This window comes from Podarcis tiliguerta (genome assembly GCF_965153285.1).
Source record: "Podarcis tiliguerta genome assembly, chromosome: 6".
Taxonomy (NCBI): Eukaryota; Metazoa; Chordata; class Lepidosauria; order Squamata; family Lacertidae; genus Podarcis; species Podarcis tiliguerta.
The window spans coordinates 43,678,769-43,697,017 of NC_139539.1; the positions used below are offsets into that span (position 1 = coordinate 43,678,769).

At 44.4% G+C, this 18,249-nt stretch overlaps 1 protein-coding gene across 20 annotated transcripts in view; it reads right to left on the minus strand.

The window, feature by feature from the left end:
* ANKS1A (ankyrin repeat and sterile alpha motif domain containing 1A) overlaps window positions 1-18,249 on the minus strand; it is a 122,717-nt gene that overhangs the window by 91,843 nt on the left and 12,625 nt on the right. For 19 of the 20 annotated variants that reach the window (XM_083445629.1, XM_083445624.1, XM_083445625.1 and 16 more), the window contains one exon: window positions 994-1,074. Coding sequence is in view for 17 of the 20 variants with exons in the window: in XM_083445624.1 (XP_083301750.1) it covers window positions 994-1,074 (81 nt within the window). In the remaining 3 variants the exon portion in view is untranslated. Of the gene's footprint in view, window positions 1-993; window positions 1,075-1,171; window positions 1,270-18,249 lie in introns of those variants that run through there. The other variant, XM_083445637.1, reaches the window with a different exon arrangement.

An 18,249-nucleotide genomic window follows, 5' to 3' on the forward strand; every position in this document is an offset into this window, starting at 1 on the left:
GGGCACAGTAATTGGGCTGAAAGGTGGAGCAGCGTAGTGGGGCTATAAAGCAGTTAAGTGTAACTAATATAGATACTAAAAGGTTCTGAGGGGTTAAGAACTACAATGACAAAGTTCAGAAAATGGCTTGAGAAGCACTGGATGAAATTTTCAAGTCTGCCATAAGCTCAGCTTTGATAAACTATTCCAGCAAGCAATAGAATATATGCCTATAATGAAGATATCACACAATCTGCATAGCACAACAGTATTTAGGAATGCTGATATAGGCTTCAAGAGTTTGCTAAAGTGCATCTATGGGGTAAATTGTCAATGATATTTGAGCAACGGTTTATTTGTTTTTAACAGTTCAAACTTGAGGAAACCTAAATTACATAAAGCAAATGTATTGGCTCTAAACATTACAATTCCATTTTGTGGAACAGTCTCTCACCCAACTGGAATCGATATGCAAACTTTATCAGGAAAAGTAACTGAATCCTGACACCCTCCCCCACCCCTGAAAAAAACCCCTACTTTGGTATTTGATCTGGAACACGAGAAACAACAGTATGAAAGTATGAATCAATTTCCTTAGAGCTACCTTAGAGTTATGACTTGCCCTCTCTTTCATACTCTCAGAATTAAAGCCAGAGCATCTTAGGGGTTGAAATATGGGCTGGCATTTAGCGGATGAAGTCAATGTGAGATATGAGTAGCCACTGATTCAATCTTGTTGAGGTTCAGCAGACCAATCCTGTGTGAATTCCTCCACCCCTCATTTTGATATTGAGAATTACTGTAAACCCCACTCAGGCCTCAGTGGTGATAAACTCAGCAATATAGTACAGCTCATTGCTGTCTCGAAGCAAGTGTAACTTTGGTGATCTATTATCTGCTAGATATGGTGGAGTTCACATGGATCAATAGGGAAATGGTACATACATTGCCATAGGTTTTAACTTCTAAACTACCCAATTACCCAAATTGTTATTCCACAGATGGGTAGCTTACTTGTGACCATTCAAAGCAGCATGGTGCAATGGAGTATATCCGGTATTGTCAACACAGTTCACATTTGGTCCTCTCCATATGCTGTAAAATAAAAATACAGCATAAAGACATAAGACACATCAAGTTAAGCAAAAAGAAAGGAAAAGCCAGACTGAAGCAAGGTTTCTGCAGATTTTACCATAAAATGGCATACCCCTCCAACTTGTTTAGTCCCAAAAGCAGGATGCGGGTCTTCCCTGTCTGTGCTCCAGGGCGAGTCATGTGACCCGTGCAAGGTCATGGAGCCGAAGAGACACATTTTTTCAGGGCCATGCTCACCACACCCAAAAACACATGTTTTGGGGTGCTGTGCAAATGCTTTTGGGAGGCAAGATCTTGCATGGCGCCTCCCCCAAATTGTACTGGTTGCATTGGCTCCCATACATTTCTAGGCCCAGTTCAAAGTGCTGATTTGCCCTTTAATGCCCCAAACAGTTTGGAATCAGGTTTCATGAACATCCTCCTAATCCCACATCAAATGCTTGCTTACAATAGTCTCAAAATATTTTCTGAAGAAAATAACTGCTTTGTACCTATCTAGCTAGCAGACTGGACTGCCGATCATTCCATAGATTTGTAGCCATCCAATAATGAAATTTTGTATATTACTTAGTTTCTCTCGAAGAATATGAAATTACAAGTTCATTAGGTACATTTCTACCCACCTAAACATGCTGGCTGGCTAAATACCATAGGAATATAGTTTAAGAATAAAGCTGAAACAATATTATGTTTTCTTTTAACTTCTTGAATTAAGGACCATGACCATCAAGTATCTTGATTTAGATATAGGACAGGGTTTGTTAACTAAATCCTGTTTTCAGGAGATCAGCACCCTCTATACTTGTCTAATCTCATTTATCTATCGCCGCAGCACCTGGAAGGAAACCTAAAGAAAACTGAACCTTAATTTCAGAGGTTTTTAATGCTACAGAGTGTGCACCCAATTTCCTGGCTATAAATGTGTTTGCCAGTGAAAGCAGCAATACTTTCTTTAAAAGAAAGTAAAGAGTAGTAAGAAAAGAGTAAAGAGCAGAATCCAAAATATGCCATGGTCTAGCCTGAGCTATTTCTTTAAAATGAAGGGAGGCATAAAGGACCTCTTTAAGTACGTAGCTCATTTTATTGCCAGAGCTAATAAGGGAAAATAGTAACGTATTTTCTAGTAGTCTAAAGACAGTCAACACACTTAAGGCAACGTGACATGACAAGCACCTACAGCTCCTAATTATAAAGCTAATTCAGATATTACTCAAACTGTGTAACCATTTAATGAAGCTTCACTGCCAATTACACTGTCACACACAATTTGAACTGTTGCCTAAGCGTCACTTAATATTCTAGTCTTGAACAGGAAACATTTGGTATGTGTAATGCTCTAATATTATGCTCTCATTTTTCTAGCAGAAAAGAGGCTTTTGATAACTCAAGATTTATTTAGCACTTCAAACGTAACATTGATGCCAAGGAATTTTGAAACAAAGGAGGTAATTAGTTGCCAACACAAGCCGAGTAGGAGGCAGATCTGCCAAGGCGGGGGAGGGAGCTTCCTCTCCATATAAATTGGTTTTTTTTTGATTTTTTTTTTTTAAAAATGCACTCTGGAAATAAGGAGCACAAAACAAACACAGTATGCAATTAATCTAAACTGGGTATTTAATCTGGGGCAGTGGGAGAGGGGAGGGGGCTCTTTCCACAAGCCTGAAGTATGCCATCAAGTGAACACACCTCTATATCATAAGATACTCCTGGTTACACTCCCTCTGTGCAAGCCCTACTACAGTGGTGCAAAGCAACAATCATCTTCAGATGACATCCCTAGCAGCTACTTCACAGTGCTTCTGTGAGGCTTGCTTTCCATGCAGATAAGAAAAAAAGCCTACTCTAGGAAAGCAGGAGAACACCTCCCTTTTACAACAAGAAATGAGTTACAATTCCCATCCCAATGCATCCTGGTTCCCTAGATACTAAGTAGGCAGAAGCGACTCAACAAAAGCCACTGCTTAGAAATAAAAACGCCTTGTATTTGACTGGTAGTTCTACACATTTACAAGCCATTATATTAGAGTAGGGGGACTCATTTTCCTATTGGTCATAGATAATGGAAACATACAGAGATATGCTATTTGACCCAAAGCATAAATATAAATAGAAGGTAAAAGAAAGGACAGATCATTTGTGCACAAAGCTACAAAGAATAGCTCTAAGGAAGAGAGAAACAAAGCAAAATGCTGCAAAAATAATCAAGCATGTTTTGAAGGCGTGCATTTATTTTATCCTAAAACCAATTTAATTATAGCAGCTCTCAGCAATCTCTCCCCCTTACCAGAATACAGCCAAGCAATTTGATCCTATACAGCAGTGAAGTTTACATCCCTCCTGGCAATGGAATAAGTGGTATGTCTGGATAATTTTGCTTTCCTGTAAAAATACTGTACTCTTCAAAGTCAATATCAGTAAGGCCACCTTTCTCAGAGTATGCTGCCTCCATGAATGCAAGAACAGGGGGGAAAATAAGATCACTACAGAGGACAAGGATACAGTCCTAGGATGGGCTGCCGAAAGAATATGCTCCAAATTCAGTCTGCTTTTGAAACAGACTGAAAATACATATAAATTATATTTGAAAAAGCATAGTGAATAGGAAGTAGCAGCAATGAAGTGGATGTGCAATTGATTAAAAGGCAAACGTAAAACAGTGCCAATAACTCAACATCACATTGGAAGAGAGCAATTAGACACCTGCATTTTCAGGAAACACTTGAGTACAGGACAAATTTCAGATGCAGAAACAAAGCCACTACATTGTGCATAAGAACACCATCAAGCAGTGAGCAAAGGCAGCTGACACAAGGGGAATGAGGAGAGGCACAGAGCTTAACACCAAACCCAGTACCCCCTTGTAAAAGCAGTTGTCTATAAGGAGGCTGCTGTAGCTGGGGTATTTGGGAGACACTTAATATGAAGACAAGGCCCTGACAAGGTTGCATTCCTGAGTGGCTGAACCTGGCCAGTACTCCCCAAAGCAGCACACCTTGTATTGGTGCTGGGAGCTCTGTTTTACAATAGTATGGTCCTTCCCAGAGGGTGTGATACAGAATGTGGTACTGGGAGATGTGTGCATGATGCCATGGCCATATGATTATGATATCCTATGGGATTCTACTAGGTTCACCATGGCTTTTAACCTCAACATGCAAAGTGCTGGAAGAGACAGTCCAGAAATTTGGGGCTCTTCCTCACCAGTATATGGATAACAGACAACATGATGACTACAACTTCCATTATCCCTGACCACTGTCCATGTTAGCTGAGGCTGATAGGACACCACATTGATGACCCCTACTGTAATCTTCCCAACCTTTCCAACAGTGTTTCATTGTCAAACAAAACTTTATGCAGCTTGATAGGCATTGGTTCTTAATTCAGGGAAGTCCAACCGGTCGACCGTGATCGACAGCTCGATCCCTGGATGATATTGGTTGCTTGGTCGGTCCCCCGGGTGATACTGGTCAGTCATTTCCGGCCCCGGCCCCTTGCTGTGTCATTCATTCACACAGGGTCGCTAAAACGGAAGATGGAGTTATCGCTGCCCGGCTCTGTTTTTGGCGTGCCAGTTAACAACTAAAGACTGCAAATTCGGTGCCCCCCCTAAAAAAAATTTCAACAACTTTGACATTCCCCACTAGAAAAAAGCTCAACAACTTTGACCTGGCTCCCTAAAAAATGGGTAGATCACTGCCATAATTTTTTTCTGGGAGTAGATCATAGTCTCTTGCAAGTTGGACATCCCTGTTTTATTTTATCCCTGGCTTGGGCAAAGTTCTTTTTTAATTCTGTTTTTGTCTTGTTTATATTTTATGTTCCCTTTTAGCCACCTCAGGATACAAGATACAATGGCAGAGCATAAGATTATTATTATTTTAAGGCCAGTAAAGTAGTTGTATGTAATTTGAAATTTTGTCACAAATTATATTGAATTCTTTATGTCAAGTATGCTATGGAATCTGTAAGCTTGCAATTCAAAAATATGTTTATGTAGTAAGTTAAAGATCTAAGAAGTATAGGGCTTTGTTTAAATATGCATGTCAACAGTTAGCATTATTTTTTTGTAACCAGCTATCATCAATAGTATAATCCATATAAACAGTTGCTTGTAGTATTTATTGAAACTTCCAAAGTTGTTATATTTACATAGTTATGCGGACAAGAATTAAATACAGTACTTAAGAAAAAACAAGATGGACCAAAGAAGACTTTTGTGTAATCAGAATGCACTTCACACAAGATGAGGGGTGTCCAATTTCCATTGAGGTCCTCCAACTGTACATCCACCCACACCCCACATCCTGTTTGGTCTCTCAAGTCTCAGAAGATACTTTTTTGGGGGTACTGCAGCAGATCTGAGGTGGTGGCAGGAAAGCCCAGCTGTGTAAGCACACGTCAGCTCACAATCCTCTGGATCTAAGCATAAAAGATCAACAACAATATACCGTATTTTTCGCCCTATAAGACGCACTTTTCCGCCTCCAAAAATGAAGCGGAAATCTGGGTGCGTCCTATGGGGCGAATGCAGGCTTTCGCTGAAGCGTGGAGAGCGAGAGCGGTCGGTGCGCACCAACCCCTCTCGCTCTCCAGGCTTCAGGAAGACATCCGCAGCCTAGGCAGCCCTGCGGGAGGTCCCGCAGGGATGTCTAGGCTGCGGATAGCAGCCTGCTTCCCGGAGCGTCGGGCGCCCTGAAAGCAGAGCGCCCGGCGCTTGGGGAACACATCCGCACCCTAGGCAGCCCTGCAGGAGGTCCCGCAGGGATGTCTAGGCTGCGGATAGCAGCCTGCCGCCCGGCGGGTGGGGCGCCCTGAAGCAGAGCGCCCCTCGCGTCGGGCAGACACCCGCAGCGTGGGGAGCCCTCCAGGAGTTCCCTGCAGCGCTCCCCACGCTGCGGATAGCAGCCTGCCGCCTGGCGCGAGGGGTGCCCTGAAGCAGAGCGCCCCTCACGCCAGGCAGACACCTGCAGCGTGGGGAGCCCTCCAGGAGTTCCCTGCAGCGCTCCCCACGCTGCGGATAGCAGCCTGCAGCCCGGCGGGCGGGGCGCCCTGAAGCAGAGCGCCCCTCGCGCCGGGCATACATCTGCAGCATGGGGAACGCTGCAGGAGTTCCCCGCAGCGCTCCCCACGCTGCAGATAGCAGCCTGCTGCCTGGCGCGAGGGGCGCTCTGCTTCAGGGCGCCCCTCGTGCCAGGCAGACACCCGCAGCATGGGGAACGCTGCAGGAGTTCCCTGCAGCGCTCCCCACGCTGCAGATAGCAGCCTGCTGCCTGGCGCGAGGGGCGCTCTGCTTCAGGGCGCCCCTCACGCCAGGCAGACACCCGCAGCATGGGGAACGCTGCAGGAGTTCCCCGCAGCGCTCCCCACGCTGCAGATAGCAGCCTGCTGCCTGGCGCGAGGGGCGCTCTGCTTCAGGGCGCCCCTCGTGCCAGGCAGACACCCGCAGCATGGGGAACGCTGCAGGAGTTCCCCGCAGCGCTCCCCACGCTGCAGATAGCAGCCTGCTGCCTGGCGCGAGGGGCGCTCTGCTTCAGGGCGCCCCTCACGCCAGGCAGACACCCGCAGCATGGGGAACGCTGCAGGAGTTCCCCGCAGCGCTCCCCACGCTGCAGATAGCAGCTTGCTGCCTGGCGCGAGGGGCGCTCTGCTTCAGGGCGCCCCTCGTGCCAGGCAGACACCCGCAGCATGGGGAACGCTGCAGGAGTTCCCCGCAGCGCTCCCCACGCTGCAGATAGCAGCCTGCTGCCTGGCGCGAGGGGCGCTCTGCTTCAGGGCGCCCCTCACGCCAGGCAGACACCCGCAGCGTGGGGAGCCCTCCAGGAGTTCCCCGCAGCGCTCCCCACGCTGCAGATAGCAGCCTGCAGCCTGGCGCGAGGGGCGCTCTGCTTCAGGGCGCCCCTCGCGCCAGGCAGACACCCGCAGCATGGGGAACGCTGCAGGAGTTCCTCGCAGCGCTCCCCACGCTGCAGATAGCAGCCTGCTGCCTGGCGCGAGGGGCGCTCTGCTTCAGGGCGCCCCTCACGCCAGGCAGACACCCGCAGCATGGGGAACGCTGCAGGAGTTCCCCGCAGCGCTCCCCACGCTGCAGATAGCAGCCTGCTGCCTGGCGCGAGGGGCGCTCTGCTTCAGGGCGCCCCTCGTGCCAAGCAGACACCCGCAGCATGGGGAACGCTGCAGGAGTTCCCCGCAGCGCTCCCCACGCTGCAGATAGCAGCCTGCTGCCTGGCGCGAGGGGCGCTCTGCTTCAGGGCGCCCCTCACGCCAGGCAGACATTGGCCAGCCCCACAAGCTGGGGGACAGCAGGGAGGCGCAGCGCCGCCACCCCGCTGTTCCTCGACCTGGTTGGGTTTCCCGGACCTGCTTTTGGGGGGAAAATAAAGGAAATTTTTTTTTCCTTTATTTCCCCCCCAAAAAACTAGGTGCGTCCTATGGGACGGAGCGTCCTATGGGACGAAAAATACGGTACCTGAACGAGTAACAGCATTACAATGCAGCTTACAACTGATGACAGGTTTTGCAAACTAACTTGCATGTTTTCAATACTTTAAATCTGTATACAGTGCACACAATACAAAGCCCATGCAGGCAACTCATTTGCATGGGGGTTGTGTTCCGGGTCATTTAGAGCGTTGGCAGGGTACGTATAAGCCCGCCCAGCCCTCTTCCGGGGCCAAAAGTAGTGCATGCATCAGCGGTTGCACAGCCTCAAACTCGCACAAAATGGGAGTTGCCTGTACTTGTAAGACTAATTCTCAGGGTAGAGACCCGTTTTTCGGTAATACGGTTCTGTAAAGCTTCAGAACTGATAGCACTATGGTGACTGTTGTACACTGCAGTTACTGTGTTTGCGAGTCATTTTTATGACTAAGGCATTATCATCATACACACTACCCCAAACTCGGAGCAGCTAGATACTCCAGGAGTTCCTGTGCTTTACCCAGGGTTGAGTTTCCCTGGAATGAAGTTGTTCTATGACTATGTTTATACAGAGTTTATAAGATTCCAAAACATTCTATCATGTTTACATAAATGAGCTGTAAGAACCTGCACTATCTTGGTTTAAGTTCCCTGATTAATATTCATGCCATTTTAATGCCCTATATGCACTGGCCAAGCAGAATGTGAGTGCTTACTCACCATGAGGTTCCAGGCTGGGTTAAAAATTAAAAATACAATGTTTAAATCATAAAACAAATATCACTTAGGAGTTCAAGTATGGGAAGGCACAGCCTTTCCTACAGAGATAGTTGTGTGATGTAGTAAGGCAGGATGTAGCCAGCATCAGAAATTGAGAATGTCTAATACACAGAGGGACGCGGGTGGCGCTGTGGGTTAAAGCCTCAGCGCCTAGGGCTTGCCGATCGAAAGGTCGGCGGTTCGAATCCCCGCGGCGGGGTGCGCTCCCGTTGCTCGGTCCCAGCGCCTGCCAACCTAGCAGTTCGAAAGCACCCCCGGGGGCAAGTAGATAAATAGGGACCGCTTACTAGCGGGAAGGTAAACGGCGTTTCCGTGTGCGGCTCTGGCTCGCCAGAGCAGCGATGTCATGCTGGCCACGTGACCCGGAAGTGTCTTCGGACAGCGCTGGCCCCTGGCCTCTTTGAGTGAGATGGGCGCACAACCCTAGAGTCTGTCAAGACTGGCCCGTACGGGCAGGGGTACCTTTACCTTTACCTTAATACACAGAGATTAGAGTACTCTGTATTTGAAAAGAGCAGCAATCTCAGGTTTCTTAGCTACGATGCTTTGAATTAGAAACATATTTTTACAGAAACATAGACCATTGATGCAGTAGCTATTCAATGCACAGTTCCTCTATCATAAGCAATTCCAGTTTGAATGCCCATGATAACTATTACATGCACAATCAATAATGTTGAATTGATTACCTGAACAAATCAAACAATAGTTGTGTCTGTGACATGAGCATTTGCTCTGCTACTGGAAACATGTGGAGAGATCAATCCTATGAAAGGTGAAGCATGAGTGCCACCCCTACAAAGGTCCAGAGATGGCACACTACCCAGTTATGGGTCTCCACCAAGTCCATGAAGAACATATAAATGACTACCTTTATACATTTAATTGTACTGATAGTCAAGTTGTAGTGCAATACAATAATGACACAAATTGAGTCAGAAACAAATACAGCAGCCATCATATCGTCAGCTGCCTTCATAAGATATGTACCACTTCTCATATAGTTAGGCAGTTGGCAAGTTCAAGACAGACATTCAAGAGTTGCAACAGGAAGTTACATAAAATGTTTAACAAACCGTGACATAACACCACTGTAATTATACGTTAATGGTGGCAAAAACACATTTGCCCCATACACTAGTACTTCCGTTGTTACAAGCTGCTTGCTCAAAAATATGCCACCATGATATACATAAGTAGTTTGATCATGTAGCTTCTACAACATAATAAGGGTTTTTTTTAAAAAAAAATCAAACACAAAGTTTAGACAGGTACTGTATGTGGTGTTCATTTTGGACACGCTGAATTAGAATATGAAACAATACCTTTTTAAATTGAACTTGCCAAGCCCTAGTCTTATTTTAAAACTAGTCTTGTTCAGTGTGTGTGTGTGTGTGTGTGGAGAGAGAGAGAGAGAGAGAGAGAGAGAGAATATAAACCATTAACAGAATGAAAAAGGTATTGACACACTATAGGGGACAATCAAAAATAGGCCAAAGGAAGAGTGAGATTACTCCTTAAATGCAACAAGACTTGGGGATTATCATGTTTGCATTGAGGCAATTCATGCAAGGGTGAATAGAGTTACCACCTTGGGCTGTATTAATTTTTATTGCATTTTCTGAAATTTAGGGTCTACAGCCAAGTTCCACCCTGTACCTAAGCACTGACGCATTGCAGTCTTAAAGTTAGACAACAACTTCCAATAAACTTTGCCACAGTTAAGTTTTACTTTTCCCCCAGATTCATGAAATGTTGGTTCCTATCCTATCCCCAATGAAAAATAAGATAAAAAAGCTAGCACATGGGGTAGGTTGTGGGAGGACATGCCTTAAATTTCTTAAAACATTAATTTACTCACTGTGATACAGGGGGCACTTTTGATGCAGTACTGTTGGTTAGGGAACGCCCAATAAGTATATCAGATTTTTTGCATCATTTATTCAAATCCTTTCTGCTTTTAGCCATGGTTGCTTGCTTGCTCATCCCACCCCCCATTTACCTTATCACAAGGTACTGGGGGGGGGAGGTGCTGGTACTGGTGTACCGTTGAATACCAGAATAAAGCACTGAGTATAGTACAAATAGTGACCATTTTGCACAGGGGTTCTGTTCCTGACCCCTGTGTGCTACTGCAAAGCACATATAAGCCCAGCCTGCCTTTGTCCCATTCCAGAGCCACTTCTGGGTCAGCAATGACAAGTGTGTGCAAGATAGCAAGCTCACACTTCTCACTGAGTTTGTATATACTGTATAAAGTTACATCTGTAACAGGCTCATTTATCATTATATTTTTGGGAATGATTAATGTCTTATGTAGCTGTATTGTTTCATACTTTCAGGCTATCCCATGATCATGTTACGCAGTACTGTAGCTGTGTTCTATGATACAAAATAAGCACTGCTAGGAGTTGTTTATTTTTGTTTTCCAGTGTATTTCTCATCAATGCAAAATTTGGTGTGGGGCAAGAAAAAAAAATCTGAAAATGTGGCTGAGAGAAAAAAGTTTGAGAGCCACTGGAATAATTGCTAGCTGTGTCATTTTAATTTTGTACATTTTATACCATTGCATTTCATACTGCCACCTCATGATTATTGGTAGTAAGTGCTTAAGAAATTAAATTAATAATGATAAGTACTATAGTACAGTGGACATGATGCCAGTAAATGCAATCTGTCTATCTGGTGACAGATGCAAAAAGCACTGTGTGTGTATGTAGGGGGGGGCAATTAATTTGTGGCAGCATGGCAAAATAGGGAATGTTGGTTTGATTGCCTTTGCAACAGGCATGCATTTCTTTCCCACTCACACCTGAACAATGGGAGAACTGTTTAACACCCACCCCCTTTTTAATGGTACCCTGTTTAAAATGCCAAAAAGGGGGATTCATGAAACTGTTTGTGGAAGTATACCTCTTTATTTCAGTTTAGTACAAATAACAACTATCAACTGAAACTGTAGGTAGACTTAAGCAGAGTTTTCTGTTGCATCATTGACTGATCTAAAAACTTTTGAAAGGCGTAATGCTAAAAACTTAATAGACATCTTAAGAACTGAGCAAGCAATGACTCAGATTACCGTGCATATCACATAGGTGGCTATGTATGCTACAATCAAACAGCATTAACGCAAAAGTGTGCATGAATAAGCAAATATTTAAAGTTGTCTCTACTTAAGCTACACAAACAATTGCCGTCTGTCACATTCATCTAAATTTAAATTGCTGAATGTGTTATCTACAAAAAAAAGGCAATTTCCTTCTAAAGCATTTACAAAGTGATATAACTAGACCAAACTAACCTCTGAACACAGGAAGCCATTCTTATTTAACATCAACTAGAAGAATGCTAGTTTAAAAATGCAGGAGATGAAAGGTTTCCACTATGCCAGCTCCCTCAGCCAATAAAGCAAGATGAGTGCAGCAACTCCAGAGTCGTCCACGACTGGCCCTAACAGTCAGGGGTCCCTTTACCTTTAAGTTGGGAATCCATTAAAAGGCATACTCTGGGTTAAATTTATATTTAATAGCTAATGTGGTCGAATTTTTGGTCACAGAAATTTGAGGCGAAAACCGTCATAATCACTCCCACATATTCTTTTCACGAACTGCTTGCATTTCCCCCCTCCAATTAGCAGCTTCAATCATTTTCTTTAAAGTGATCAGAGCCAATCAGGCATCACAAGGACCTTGGCATCAAATCACCACAACAAATCAGAGTCAAGACAATGCTCCTTGCTATTACTCTGAATGAGCAAGAATTGAATCCATTTTTAATACATCCCAAATTTTACTACACAGAGCTAATGTGGGGCGGGGGGGATCTGTTGGGCGGGCATGGGGATTGGAGTTTAAGGCAATAGTTGAAGCGTGTGAGGTCCAGCACCCTCCTGTCAGTTGCATATTTTCCAGTGCCTTGTTATGAACCTAATATGTGGAGCTGCATTGTACTCCTTTCAGGAAGTTGTTTTACCAGCCTCTCAAGCCTCGGTTGCTATAGAAACAAGCCAATCAAGGTTGTTTCACCATGGCAGGGGAGAGAAGAGGATATATTTTACATACTGGTAAAGACCTTAAGAGCAGCAACTGAGCCCTCCAGTTTGACTCTGTGTTTTCTGTTAGCACCAACCATCATTTCCTTTAGAATACAATTCCGGGATTCATAAGCATCTTCATTCTTAACATCCACAATATACTCAATGCAGATACTATTGCCTCCAAGGACAGTACAACATTTTTAGAGTAAAGAGCAGGTTTCCCTTCACCAACCTGTTGGTGCTGTTTTGTTTATCACCAATCATCCAATATTGGATCGATCGTGGATGAGGGGGCCAACCTGGTGCGTATTACTCGGCTTACATCATGCTCCCTACTCAAGCTGGTAGAGATTGCTGGCATGGCATCTCTTCACATTTGGGGCTTGCTTAAATTATGGTTACCAGACGTCCCAGTTTCCTGGGGACAGTCCTCAGATTTACAAATTTGTCCCTAAACAAAATCTGTCCCTGGAATGTCTCCGGATTTCATTTAATGTCCCCGGATTTATATTTTAAGTGTTGTAGATTAGTAGGGAATGAATGTTGCGTGATTGGTTCAACGGCACAAGACACCTCATATGGGACTTCCGGTGAGGCAAAATGGCGGACGCCACAGCAGCGAGCAGCTCCTGAAGCTAGCCAGAGCCAACTGTGCTACCAGGCTGGTTCCGGGCTGCTGAGACTGCTGCTGCAACCACCATTGCCAAGGGGGAACTGGGACACCCTGCGCGTCAACTGGGGGAACCGCTGATGCACACACACCCACACCCACGACCCAAATCGAGCTGGGAGCGAGAGCACCTGGCTACCCAGCCAACTGCCCAGTGGCGCTCTGGGGCCAGGAAAGCCCCGGAGCCAATGCAGGGAGAAGGAAGAGAGAGAAAGAGGAAGGATAAAAAAGGGGAGCCCCGAGCTTGCCGTGCCGCTGCCGCCACTGAGGAGGAGAGGTAAGAGAGCACCAGGAGGGCAAGGAAATGTGGCCAAGCCCAGGCCCAACCTGAGCCTACTCCACGGCAGCTAGCACTCCAAGAGAGCAGACCGGGGCCCAGAGGAAGGCCGTGCGACAGAAGAGACCACAGAAGACAAAATATTACTTAATTCTTTTTTAAAAATAAAATAATAATTTGTAAGTGTGTATAAATGATTATTCAGTCAATTAAATGTCCACAAAAAGTAAGTGACAGTCATAATTGCCAATTACATAATCATACATAATCTTAAAGGTACTGATTCGTTCAAATAGTCTTGACAATTCCTACCGGTAACAATTTTAACTCTACTTCCTGAAAGCAGAGTTACTGTAAGCCACAGTGATTGTAGACATGCCACCAAAATCAGGGTTGCCAAAATATGATGCATCATAATACAGATGTAGTTCTGGTACATCAGTTAAGTCATGGTTTGGAAATCATGACTGCCTTTTGCAGGCATAAGAACATTAGAAGAGCTCTTCAGAATCAGGCCAAAATTCCGTCTAGTCCAGCCTCCTAGTGGCCAACCAGATGCCTATGGGAAGCCCACATACAGGACTTGAGTGCAATGGCACTCTCCCCACTTGTGTACCACCTCTGATACTGGATATTCAACGTCACCATCATGACTAGTAGTCAATGATAGCCTTCTAATAGAATCAAAGAATTGTAGAATTGGAAGGGATCCTGAGGGTTATCTAGTGCAAACCCTTGCAATGCAGGAATCTCAGCTAAAGCATCCATGGCAGACGGCCACCTAACCTCCAATTATAACAACATTATCCTTCAATTAGTAACCCCTTTTAAAGCTGTCCAGTTTGGTGGCTATCACTACATCCTGTAAGCAACTAATTCTACATTTTCATTGTGTGCTGTGTGAAAAATTCCATTGTGTGCTATGTGAAAAAGTACTTCCAAGTACACTCACACAATTACTGGTTTGAGATAATCATAGGCTGCCTGATAACACAATGACGAACTACCACCTGAGCAAACCATGAAAAGGGAGGAGGGAATCCACATGTGAAGGGGGAATGATTTTTATCAGAAAATATTTAGATTTACTGATTAAAAGCCAGCTGAGTATGGGGAACAAATGCTGGCAAAGAGCCTGCACCACATCTGAATAGCTCTAGTCTAGGTTGATAGAAGAATTATAGTTATTTTTACACTTTTAAGAGTAGCAGTCACTTTTAAACACTTACAATTACAAAAAAGAGCCTACTTATTTTTATACTGCCGAAAGTTCTTTGGAGCTTTCCAGTTTTCCCCACACTGAAACTTTCACGGTTTGAGAGCCACAGACATGATCATCAGAGCAGGGGAGGAGGGGGAGCAGAGAAAACAGTGCACAAAGAAAAAATATCAGTGCACACCTAATACCTATGGCATTTCTTACAACTAAATGAGGCCTGTCCTGGCTAAGTATTGTTTGCTACATAGGGTGTGGAATGCTAGACAGATCAATTGGGTGATAGGTTTCTTTAACCACAGTAGCACCAAGAACAGGTTAAAGCCTATGCCTGGGTTAAAGTGAGAGCCCAACCAGATTTCTGTTATAAGATGTCTAGGAGGAATTTGTAACAAAATATTGCAGTGTTGAGTGCTCCTGTTCAGCGCTCCAGTCATCAAACCCCAGGATATTCCAATCTACTCCCTTTTCTATTTCATTTTCAATCATACACACCACCCAAGCCAATGTTTTGGATCTACTGAGCATGCCCAACCTTTATTTGGTTGTTCTGTGGTCCCCCCAGCAAACTCCTGCAAACCTTGAAGTTCCACAAGGTTCCTCCACGTCTGCCAATACCTCCTTCTCGGGCATGTATGGTGCCATTTTGGTTTGTTAAGGATCTGCACTCACCTTGGAAATGGAAAGCCTGTTGTACTTGAAAAGTACTGAATAGAATCTTATCGAAGAAACAACGTAGATATCAGTACATGCAGCCTTTGAAAACATGACCTTTGGAACCAAGCTGAATAGTCTCTTTACTACCGTCAAGCTATGTATTATGTAATACCATCCTAGGAGGTCTTATCAAGATGGTGGGGCACATTTCTGCATGAGGAAAGATTAGCATGTTTGGGCTTATTTAGCAGAGAAATGGTAAGAGGCTTATTCACAGTGTGGAGAAAGGGGATACAGAAGCTTTTCTCTCTTGGTAGTAAAACTCAGGGTCACCTAATGAAACTGACTGGCAATCAATTCAGGATAGAAAAAATATAGCAGTACTTCATACAAACTATAATTAGCTTAGAAAGTTCACTGCCACAAGATTTGTTGATGGCCAAAAAGGTGATGAGACAAATAGAGAAGACTGTCAATGGGTGTTATCTATGATAGTTAAATTCAGCCTCCAGATTGAGGCATCACCATCTCCTCTATTTCAGATTAATGCATTTATGTGCTTGAAAAGTTATAATCAAAACCCACCCATGCACAAGAGGGAGGCACTGGCAGACTCAGGACAAACCTCAGGTTTCAGGGGGAAATCATTAAAAAGATACCCCTCAAAAAAATAATAATCCAATAAAGACTTGATGGCTACAGAATGCTTTCAGACTAAGGGGAGGTGGGCTGCAAAGCGGGTTGGAATGGAAATGGAATATAGCAGCAAAGTAAGGAGGACAAAGGAAGAGAAGCACAACAGATGAATATTAAAAAGATTCAGAGAGTCATATCACTCTGTGGATAGGTCATTTTCAAGTTGGCATAGAGAAGCAATGTCTAAATGTCCTCAGAGATGGAAGCGAGAGGAGTCATAAAAATCAATTAAGAAATTAACCACATTAACACAGCTAGGATTGAGCACAGGTAGGTCAACTTCCAAAATGGAGAACTGCCCTCCAAAACAGCCCACTGAGGAATGAGCATACTCAGTAACCACATAATGCTGATTGACTGAAGAGATGGAATGGATGGTATTGCAGTGGGGGACATGGCTGACTACACTGAACACTGTTGCAGGTCCCACTTGTTGCTATTAATCCTAGGTCATATGTGGGCTGTAGGAAGGAGGGCTGTGTTCTCTTCATGCCCTTCTCATTGGTTTTAGCAATGCTCTGGCTATTGTACTCAGCAGCTGAAGTGGGATCTGATCAATTCTGCTATGGTAGTGTGGCCAGCCCACCAGTTCCGAGACCCACCCAACAGATTCTCGTATAACTAAAGGAATGGAACCTCTGTAGAGGTCTGAAATGGGCTGCAGCTTCCTATCATAGGACCTGTGAAATGTTGGTTTGGGAAAACTTAATGAATAAAGTCCCAAAGGCTCTGAAGCTCCTCTTCTCCAAAGTACAGCATTGCAAATTTATGTAGCACAGCCGCACTTACAAAATGCTTTGAAAGCTTGTGATCTTACAAAACATGTCCTTAATTGCAATGGGATTAAAATCATGATGGAGCACAATTTAAACAGGGGGCTACAAAGGTAGATAGAAATTTGGTGAGCAGTTGTTTTTGAGTGCTTGCTTCACTGGCATTCCAAAAATAGAGCAAACAGGTCTCAGGAACTTAGCATTCCTATATAAAAGTTTGACTCCCTGCCCCCCCAAAAACTATATTCATGTTCCTACTCTAACAAATTAATGCCTCTAGGCTTGGTGTAGGGAGAACATGTCACTTCTGCTTTCTCACTGAAAAGTATGTTTATGTGTTCACAGTTGCAAAATTATAATGCTGTAAGTAGGAAATGATTTGGCATTATCTTAAAATAACTCCAGTTCAATTCAGCAAAAATGTTACCATATTGGTCAGCATCTTCTAAAGCATATTTTTGAGGCTGAATTACATATTGGCAAAATTACATGAAAGAGATTGAGAATTGCATTATTTAAGTCCCAGAATTTTTATTTTTATTTAAAACTTACTCCACATACAAAATTAGCACATTAGGGCCAGGGCTGGGAAAGGCTAGGACGCTAGTCTTCTGAAATGTTTCAGAAATTTTTACATAAGGTAGAACAGTACAGATGGGAAATAGCACTTTTATTCAGTGCGTTTTAGGAAAGCCTATTGCGATCTGGTTACACATGTAGTGCAGCTGATCTCCTTGTTTACTGAAGACTGATATACATCTAAGACAGAACTTGGGAGTGCCCAAGCACAGTGGCCTTGGGTAAGAAGAGGTATGGTGTGAGAGAAGGAGCATGTCAGAGAAGCAAGACACGACACACAGTTATTGCTGTGTGCTGGTCCCTCTAGCTAGCCAGAGGGCTTGTGGTTGTTCTATCAGTGCTCAGGTCTGCAGATGCTGCCATTAAATAAAATCTCTCTCATCCATTATTTGATTGTGGACGAGAAGGATGACATGGCTAACATTGTTATAGTTAAACAATTATATGACCTCACATAGACGTCTGAAGGCAGCCCTGTTTGGGGAAGTGTTTAAGTGTTTGTTTCATCCCTTTATATTTTGTTGGAAGCTGCCCAGAGTAGCTTGGATAACCCAGTCAAATGAGTGGAGTATAAGAAATATTTATTATTATTATTTACTGCTGGTACTACTGCTGCTGCTGCTGCTGCTGCTGCTACCACTACCACCAAGACCTGGGTGCATGAGCAGGGTGGGATTTGTCTTACTCAGCTTTGCCCAGTTGGGTACTTGATTCAGCACTGGGCAGACCTGGAGCTCAGGAAAGGTTGCTATACAGATCTTTTTCTCCAGCTTCCTGTCTGCTTGAGTGCGGATTGAGAGTGTTTGTGCCTTATGTTGGGCAATTAGGAAGATGGGGGAAGCTGCTGGTTTACAGTCCACCTCACTGCCCAGCAGTCTTTCTGCCTGAGCTGACAGAAGTGATATCAGACATGGTGGTGAAGATCCAAACGTTGTTGATTTGGGGGAACTTCAACATTAAGGCTGAGCCCATAATACTGGGGTAGCTCAGGACTTCATGGCCATGATAACTTTGGAGCTGTCCCAACATGCCATCAGACCAATGAATGTGACAGGCCACAGTCTGGACCTG